Source organism: Microcebus murinus, chromosome 14 (genome assembly GCF_040939455.1).
Source record: "Microcebus murinus isolate Inina chromosome 14, M.murinus_Inina_mat1.0, whole genome shotgun sequence".
NCBI classification, from domain to species: domain Eukaryota; kingdom Metazoa; phylum Chordata; class Mammalia; order Primates; family Cheirogaleidae; genus Microcebus; species Microcebus murinus.
In genome coordinates, this window is record NC_134117.1 from 60718672 (window position 1) to 60727549 (window position 8878).

Here is an 8878-nt window from a genome sequence, read left to right on the forward strand (position 1 = left end):
CACTGCACAAAGGCATCAGGTTAAGGAGGCAATTGGGAGCTGAAACTCAGCCTGCACACCACTTACCACGCCATGGGCCCCTGGCTTGGGGCACCTTTTTGTACCATATGTATTATGGAGGCCCTGCCCTATAACTCTCCTAACATCTACCTCCCAAAGCCCCATTAGGCCCAGAGATGCAGCCCCAAAGACACTGCAAGGTGCATGCCACCCTCATCATTTTCTACTTCTTAGGCTCCCCAACTCCCTCCCATACAAGCACCAGGGAGAAGCCAAAGTCTTCAGAAAAATCACATTTTATTGATCAGTTTTATTCAAAATTATAAAAATAGATATAAATAAAAATAACAGAAAATAGTTATTAAATATTCAGTGTACAGGAGTGGTCCTCACCCCACTCAGTGAGGATTGGATGAACCAGGCTGAAAGGTAAAAAGGGATAACTGGCCAAGAAAGGAACATCTGTGTGACAATGAAACTGAGCCATTGAAGTGCTGGTCACAGGTCATGCCCCGGAATAATATGTTCACAGGCATCATCACGTGGGGGCCTGCGGCCCTGAGAGTGACGCAGAACCTCTCCAGACAGACCGTCCTGTGTGGCATCACAGTTCAAACAGTTTAGGGAAATCTCTAGACTTGCAATCCGACACCAGCTCTTACTCACACTCACACTCACAGCCGGGGCACAAGTGTACAAAGGCACACGCATACATAACGTTTCCTGGCACATTTGTACAATGTCAGAGCCTGTCCCCCAAGTCATTAGTGTCTCTACTCCCCAAACTGCTGTTCCCACATTGGTCAAGCTCCCCCAAGAGACCTCAGCTGTTACACTTCCTAATTGAGAAATTATTCATTTCTCAACAATGGGCCTCATGAATGCCCATTGTCGGGGGAGCTGACTGTCCTTCCACCCATGCCCGAGAGATGCCATTTTCAGCTCCTGAAGGCTTTAGTCTAGAAAAAGACAAATGACTGGTCAATACCAGCCTGAGTCAGGACCCCCCCTGCTCCATCCTGGCCGGGGGGGTCTGGGCGGCCAGCACCCAGGCCTGCGTCCTAGGATAAAGCGGTTGTCGCTCGCCCTGGTGGGCAGCACAAGCAAACCCATCTCTGCAGAGCCTGTCTTCCCAGGCTCTTCTGGCAGCTGATGGAGACGACCCTACTGCAAAAATGACGGTCAGCGAGGGAGCAGGTGGTGTCCATTTCCTCCCTCGGCACCCTGGGGGCCCTCAGAGGCCGTTCTCTTCCCCAGTGTGAGCACGGATCCAGGGCAGGAATCGTGAGACCCTGGTGTAGACGCCTGGCTTGTCCTTCAAAGCACACCCACGGCCCCAGCTCACGATCCCAGTCAGAGTCAGGCGGCCTTGGGTGGAGCAGATGAGGGGGCCCCCCGAGTCTCCCTAGAAAACCAAAGACACAAAACAGTGAGCTCTGGGACAAGTGAGGAGGGGGCCTTCTGATCCCACCACCCAACCGTGCCTGAGAGAGAGGGGAGAGTTTCCTAGAGTCAAAGTCCTCAGTGGCTCCCTGTTTCCTACCACAGCAAGTTCAAAATCCTCTGCTGGCTTTCAAAGCCTGTCCCCTGCCACTGTGCCATCTACACTCCCAGACCCTCCTTGTCTTCCCCATCTTGGACGTAACAGGCTCCTTCAACGTTTTGTATATTTCAACTGAAACACCGTCTTTTCTCCCCCTCCTCATCAAATCCCCATGGAGTGACATTCTCCTTAAAGCCGCCCCTCCCTGGCCACCTAGTCGGCACTCACCTCCCTCTCCTAAACATCTGGTCATTTAAAATTCACAGCACACCCTGAGCACTGAGCTATACTGTCTTCTACTCTTTCCTCGTTCTATGGTCTCAGTCCTCCCCCGTCTGAAGTCCCCAGCACAGAGCTGGGCTCATGATGTTTGGCAAACAAATAAGAAGTCAGCTCCTGGGGCTTTGGCTGAAGAGAGACTCCCCAATGCTGGCAGGGATGAGCCCAGGAGCGCTGGGGAGGTTTGGGGGTGACAGAGAGAGAAGCTCGGAACCCTCACCTGGCAGGAATCTGTCTCCCACTGTGGGTCAGCGGCACACAGCATTTTGGAAGTGACTTCAGAGCCATAGTAGTGGGGCTGCTGGCACTGCTGGTGGGAAATCAGCTTCACAACAGTCATTTTCAGCTGCTCTGGATACAGATAGTCGGCTAGGTGGAGGGAAGCGGGAGGAGTTTGTGTTAAGATGTGTCTGTTCATTGAGACTCTCAGCCAGGGAGGGAAACAAAAAGCGTCTCTACCAGGGAAAGCCCTTATTCCTTTCCACCCAAATCTGAGCCTTCACCCCTCTGACAGTCTCTCACCCCTGTCTACTCCCGCTTGTGGCCCGTCACTCCCTAAACAACACCCCCACTCCACCCCGCACCCGTCTGCCGCCCCATAGAGCTCCCATCTCTGACTCCACAGTCTTCCCTTGGTCATACTGGGCTCACTTCCAGGTCACGACACTCCCCCAGGACCCCTCAGTCAGCCCCAAATGTCACTTACTGTGATTTTCTTTTCCAAAACCAGTGATCTCACAGCTTGTGCCAAAACGAGCATCGCCATACATCGGGGGCAGGCAGATGGTCTGTATGGACCGGGAGGGCTGCGCACACTGGCCCTCACTGGTCCGGATCTTCAGCAAGGCTGGGGGAGGAGAGACAGTCAGAGGGGAAAGATTACCACCTAGTAATCAGATGGCCCCCATCTCGCCCCTCCAAATGCTCAGGGAGTCTCTATGTCTAGCCCTAGGTCAGTTATGGTCAGAGGTCATCCAGGGAGGTCTGTTGGTAGCTTGTCACCTGGAGCCCCTCATGCCCCAAGGACTTTGCTCCAGCTGCTGACAAAGGCTTGGACAGTCAGGGCTGCCATATACAGCTGTACAGGTGGTTTCCTGCAAAAAGCCCCTGCTAAAGTACCTGGGCTGAAATCCAGCCCAAACCTTTCTCCTCCGAGTTCTGTATCCTGGTACCGACAGGGGCTGCATCCAACAGAGAAAGGAACGTCTTCTAATTCCCATAAGCAGGGCATTCCCAGCCATAGACCCACGGGGGACCAGGCCCCTCATATGCTCCACTCTGAACTCTTCTCCTCCACTTCCTTTGTTGCATAAAGTAGGGGCTTCAAGTTCCCTGACAGCCTCAACCTCTTCTCGGGTCTTTCCTTGGACGCCTCTTTCCCCAAGCCGCCATCATCCTGGCGGCGACGGTTTTCCACTCACCAATATCGTTATGGTGAGCAAGAGTGTCAGCACTATAGTCCTCATGCAGGATAAGCTCTTCCACCTCAAACTTCATCTCCCCATGCGTGTTGGAGTTAAGTCTTGACCGGCCCAGGTAGACGATGTAGTCCTCCTTCCGTGGGGAATTACTGTGGGAGGTGACACCTGTCAGACAGGCTGTTCCCTTGAAATCCTGTCCCCTCCTCCACCCCACCTTAGAAGCCTCAAAGCATGATTTGTCCCCAAGGCCATGGGACACATGGCGAGGGGCTGATGAGGGAGAATCGAGGGGGAACCCTCCGCCAGGAAGGAGAAGGGGTGGGGCAGGAGGGTCAGAGAGAAGAGAGGGAGGACGCACATGAAGCAGTGCGTGGCGCTGAGCACCCAGCAAGGGCTGATGAGGCTGCCCCCGCAGAAGTAGCTGACGGAGCCTCCCCGGTGCCTCCTGTAGATGGCTGCAAACCAGGGCTGGTTCTCGATGGAGGTGAACTCTCCTCCGACAATCTTAAAGCGGGGCCTCAGAGCCTTCTGGCCACACTGAAACTCCGACTGTTCTGGAGGAGAGAAGGGCCTTGTTCCTGGAGGATTAAAGAAGGGGATGTCTTGAGGAGGCAGGTAGGATAATGCATCCCTCTCGGGCAGCATCCCTTCTCGCCCCTCCTGTGATGGCACAAGGGGGCATATGAGTTGTCCCCTCCACACCACTGTCACAGGCACGTCAGTGACACTCACCAACAGAGCAGTCGGGCACCTTGCACTCTTGGACAATCTGCTTTAGGCCCACCTGCACGTAGCACCAGGGCCGCCTCTGGTTGTCTGGGTTCCTGGCAACACAGAGGGGCAGGGGTGTCATTCCAGCCCAGAAAGCCTCCCCGGCACCCTCCCCTCCAGGGAAGACACCACCAGAGCCCTCGCTTTTCTCATGCTATGACCTCTGGGAGCAGAAGGGGATGGTAACAGGGTTTCTGAGGCCTGGCGAGGGCTCTTGGGCCTTGTGGCCCCCACCTCACCTGCAGTAATTGTGTTTCCCCAGGCCCAGCTGAAGGGCGTCAGGTCTGTGGGCGTGGTATGTTTGCAGAAAGACAGGGTTAGAGTTCCAGGCCAGGCAGGGTCGGCCCCTGATGTCGGTGTTGGCCTTTCCTCGGTAAGAGTGACCATTCCCATGATAGCAGGTTTTTGCGGTATCTATGGAAGGACATTAGGACAAGAGAATATTAGAAAGAAGAAAGTTCACACAGGCATTTTAGAGATTACCTGATTTCAGACCTGGCAGAGAAAACTAGAAAGGGTCTCCTTCCATCCCCATCTCACATTCGTGGAACCACTGCACACATGAGAGTGTGTGTGTGTGTTTATCTTTGATTGTGTATGTCACACAGAGATGAAGATGTCACCCACCCCATCTCCAGCTCCTGACTCCTGCCTGCTCTTGCATCCTGCCCATCTCTCCCTGGCCCCAAATGTCTGGTGCCTCCACCTTCCCAGTTAGAGCCTGGATCTCCATACCTATCTCACAGTGCTCCCCTTGGAATTTCTTAGGGCAGTTGCATCGCCGAATGTTGGAGAAGTACTTGTAGGACACACATGTTCCTCCATTCAGACAGCCGCAGTTCGCTGGGGAGCACAAAGGTGGGATAAGCAAGGAGCTGGGGAGAAGGGGGAGGGGAGCCAGGCCTGCAGCAGGGCCTGGGAGGTCCCCCTGACGCTTTTCCAAGATGTCTGTGCAGCCAACTATTGTGCAAGGGGTGGATACTCACATGCATCAGACCCTCGGTGAAGCTCGTGGCTGTCCTGGAAGAGATTGGGGGAGGGGGTCACCAAAGATCCCATGCACCTGGCACTCCAGGGTGAGGATAAATTGGGCCCAATCCCCAAACCTACTTTTCCTTCCAGCTCCCTCTCTCCTCACTCGGTTTGGTTCAGTTCGTAACTAACTAGCCCTCAGATGAAAGATCATGGGTTTCCAGCAGGGAGAAACGGATTGACTCAGACAAGCTTCACATGCCAGGTGCCCTCAGGCTGGGGCAGTCCCTGGGGCTTCTTCCTGCCTCACCAGGAGTGCAATCCCCTAGTTCGAAGACCCTCGCTGCCACACCTGTCCTATTTCCCCCCCTGCGCAGCCCCTCCCGTCCCCCGGCGCGGTTCAGAGGTCCTGCAAGCCCCCTCCTGCGACATGTCAGGACCGGGCAGCCACTCACTTTGGAGGCGCTCACGACCAGGACGCAGAGGAGCAGGCAGGCGGGCAGGACTCTCATGGTGGCGAGGCGGGGGCTCTGGACAGACAGCGGCTCTGCAAGGGAAGGAGAAGTCAGGGCGAGAAGCGGAGGCGCGAGGAGGCGGGTGGGGTGGGTTACTGCACTTCTGGGGAGGAGCCCGCGGTGCCCAGGCTCCCCAGCCCGCCGCCCTGGGGGCTCTGGGCTCCCGGCGCAGCACGGCCGGGCACCGCAGGGGCGCGCACGGAAGGGGACCGCGACTCGTGCGGCCGCGGTGCAGCCCCGGCCGCCCGAGGTGGGGGAAGGGAGGCGCACCCGAGCGCGGCCGCCGCGCATCCCGCCGGGGCTCCTAGGGCCGCCGGCACTCACCGTGGCTGCGGCGGGAGGGCGCGGGCCGGCACTGCGGGGACAGGTTGGGACTAGGCCGGGCTCTGGGGCTCCAGTCTCCGCGCTGTGCCGCCGGCCGGCGACGCGGGCTCTATATTAGGACCCGCCCAGCCCCGGCCCCGCCCGCCAGTCGCTCGCTCCACTCCCTTCCCTCCCCTTCCCCGCGGCCGGCGGTGACCTGGACCCCACGTGCTCCCGCAACTTCGACAAAGTTGGGGTGGCAGCGCGATCCCAGCGGGGGACGAACGGAGTCTGGACCCGGGGCTAGAGAGGCATACCCGTTCTGCGCCCTTCCTACCTTGCGCGCGGCCGTGGGCCCCGCGCCAGCGCAGGGGACCGTCCCTTCCCCCCAAGTGCGGAGAAGAGAGGGCGCTCGGAGACTCCCTTCCCAGCCCAGCTCTGATTAGGACCTCCTTTGGGGTCCCCTAATCAGTTCTTCTCCAGCTTCGCCACCCTCGTCCCCCACCTGCCTAAGAGTGATTCAGACCCCTGGGTGTTGGGGCAGAGTCCGCAGCTCACGTAGTTGCAAAGTGTCTTGGTTGATGTGAAAATTGTAGGTGACTTACGCGCACCCCGAAACACAGACACAGAAGCCTGCCAGCAGGGGCCCCCTCCGCCCAATGCCAGGTCACCAAATACCACCAACACACCAGTGGGTAAGACAAAGCTTACAGTGGCTGCGGCGGCGGGAGTATGGTTTAAAGTCAGTCTTTGAAAGTGGGGGATTGATAAGGATTGAATAAGGGTCATGTATGATATTGTAGGATCATAGGAACCAAGTCCTAGGGCACAAATTATTGATGCTTCTTATTGAAATGTTGATGGATCTTGGGAAGTTCCTATAATGAACAATCCATATCCCCCCCACTCCAGAGTAAAGTTAATTATAAAGACAATGGAATAGTAAAAACTTATTATTGTAGACAGTAAACTGTGGAGGGGTAGGATGTTCTGTTCTCTCCTCTGAGGAGTGGGGACTGGAGGACAAGATGAGAGGGAGACTTCTTTTTCACTGCATGTCCTTTTATACTGTTTACATTTTAAAAACACATCCTTGTATCACCCATTCCAAAAGGATAATTATTTTTTTAAATGTATGTACATTTAGTATTCTACTTCCTCATATGGCCTTGTTTCTATTAAAACAAGAACAATTGTTTATCAAATAAAATTGGCCTCCAGAATGACAGATCGTGTGTAAATGATTCCACCTGCCCTTCCTGTGTGAGGATGAGCACACACATTTCTGTACAGACACACACATGTGCATGCACGCACATCCCATGGGCACCGCTGCAGGAGCACAGCAGGCACCCTGTGGTTCAGTCACCCCCGTCTCTTTCTGCTAGTGTCAGGAACCAGGGTTGGGGTCACTTCAATGCCACCTGGCAGGACTGGCTCCCTTAACGGGAGGAAGGAGGCTGAGTTCCTATAATTCATTAGAGGCCCAAGGTTTGGTGTCTTTCCCTGCCTAGGCCTGCAGCATTTTGCTGGCTTGCAAACCTGGACCTTGGGTCTGGGTCCACTTGAGAGGGGCAGAAGGAAGGCAGGGAGAGCACCAGAGGGCAGAAAGGAGGAAGGTTCCTTTGCTCTACCCCAGCTAGAGGTCTCAGGGTGCCAGCCACTGGCTGGGGGGAAGCGCAAGCTAACCATCCAGACTTTGGGACTCAAGTGACCCATTGTCCTCTGGAAAGAGTTTTGCTGTGCCTGCTGACCTGCTAGCCTCCCAGGGGGTGCAGACTGAGTCAGAGGAGCTACAGGCCTCAGAGCTGGCCTTGCTACTTCCTCTAGAAGACTGTGGCCAGTTTTGTTTGAATTTGAGAACCTATTAATTGTAAATAAACGTGATCGCAATGTAAACAGAGATGTTGCAGCCTGAGGACTTACCCCGAAACTCCTAGGTTAGGTATCAGGAAATTCCCAGAGGCTGTCATGATTCACGTTGCTCCCCTAGCAGCTCTCATGACTCCAGATTACTTGGCTGGAGGCTGTCATGCTGATTCTCCAGGGCAGGATGACTTCATTTCCTCCTGGACAAAGGCGAGGAGACCAGACCGTTATGCAGCGTGACACCCCTCCTCCCCCTCCACCCCCTTCTCCTCTCCTTCCTCCCCCCTACCATCTCTTCCCCTAGCTCCTCCCACTCTTCACAGAGCTTCCTTAATCCACTGGCTGATCCTGGCGCTCTCTGAAATCTCTGTGACCGTCTTCTGGTGCTCAGTCTGTGCTAGACTTTCAGTTGCTTGAGGGCAAAGATCTCCCTCAGCACTTGGTACATGCCTTGTTCTTGTAGATGCCTTATTGTGCCTGAATCAGTGCACGAGTAGGAAGAGAGAGCTTTGGGGTACCTTGGAAGGTTCCTTCCTTTGTCTTTTTTTTTGTTCTCTTTTCATAAAAAATAGTACCGGCTTGTACCATTTTTTGTACTCTATTTCTTTCTTGTGCTTAAAGGATCTTTGTTGTAAACCATTCCTCTTTAACCTCATAACTGCCTTGTGATGTAGACTGGGGTGGTTGTTCCCATTTTACAGATGAGGAAAATGAGGTGGAGAGATGAAACATAGTCGATGAGTGGTAAAGTGGGCACTGGAACTAGAAGTCTTCTGATCCTTGTTCCTATGCTCTACACCTCACTGTCTCCACAGAGACACAGACCGCTGAGAAATAAGGACCAGGTAATGTAAGGTGTCCCAGCTCAGGGGAGCCCTCCTACAGACTTTGGAGACCTTCTAGAAACACTACTCAAACTATGGGTTCAGAGGTCCTAAGGTGCCCTCCCTGTCGCGTAAGTTAGTTGCTTGCCTGAATTTCATGAATTGACTTTGGGTCTAGGCTAGCTGAAATTTCTATCGAAGGTAAAAGAATAAGGAACTGAATGTGTGTGATTTCATTCTTTTCCTGATTCCTAGAATGAAGCCACCCACCTCCTGCCTCTGTGGCTCCGGGGACCAGGCCTCCTGAGTCAGATGGCAACAGAGACTGATGGAGAGGCTGCCTTTCCGGAGCTGCTCATAAAAGGGCAAGCAGATGCCAGC

General features: G+C 54.6%; 1 protein-coding gene across 3 annotated transcripts; it reads right to left on the reverse strand.

Annotated features, from left to right (window-relative positions):
• Window positions 1-280: 280 nt before the first annotated feature.
• On the reverse strand, window positions 281-7748 carry PLAU (plasminogen activator, urokinase). 3 transcript variants are annotated; one of them, XM_012760291.3, is made up of 11 exons: window positions 7731-7748; window positions 5442-5533; window positions 5001-5034; window positions 4750-4857; window positions 4254-4428; window positions 3976-4067; window positions 3602-3821; window positions 3244-3392; window positions 2529-2669; window positions 2043-2191; window positions 281-1405 (listed from the first exon to the last, which is right to left on the reverse strand). In XM_012760291.3, the coding sequence occupies exons 2-11, from the start codon at window positions 5496-5498 to the stop codon at window positions 1235-1237; spliced, it is 1296 nt and encodes a 431-aa protein (XP_012615745.1). In that variant the 5' UTR covers window positions 5499-5533; window positions 7731-7748; the 3' UTR covers window positions 281-1234. The 3 variants fall into 3 exon arrangements, with proteins under 3 accessions (XP_012615745.1, XP_012615744.1, XP_075866243.1); XM_012760290.2 differs by lacking the exon at window positions 7731-7748 and adding an exon at window positions 5826-5935; XM_076010128.1 differs by lacking the exons at window positions 4750-4857; window positions 7731-7748 and adding an exon at window positions 5826-5935.
• Window positions 7749-8878: the final 1130 nt, after the last annotated feature.

Bases quoted from the DNA above. Each gene is read 5' to 3' on its own strand.
- PLAU (XM_012760291.3), bottom strand. From the start codon at position 5,498: ATGAGAGTCCTGCCCGCCTGCCTGCTCCTCTGCGTCCTGGTCGTGAGC. The intron at 5,035-5,441 runs GTGAGTGGCTGC...AATCTCTTCCAG, and splicing joins TGGTCGTGAGCGCCTCCAAA to GACAGCCACGAGCTTCACCG. The intron at 4,068-4,253 runs GTGAGGTGGGGG...CTGTGTTGCCAG, and splicing joins GGGAAACACAATTACTGCAG to GAACCCAGACAACCAGAGGC.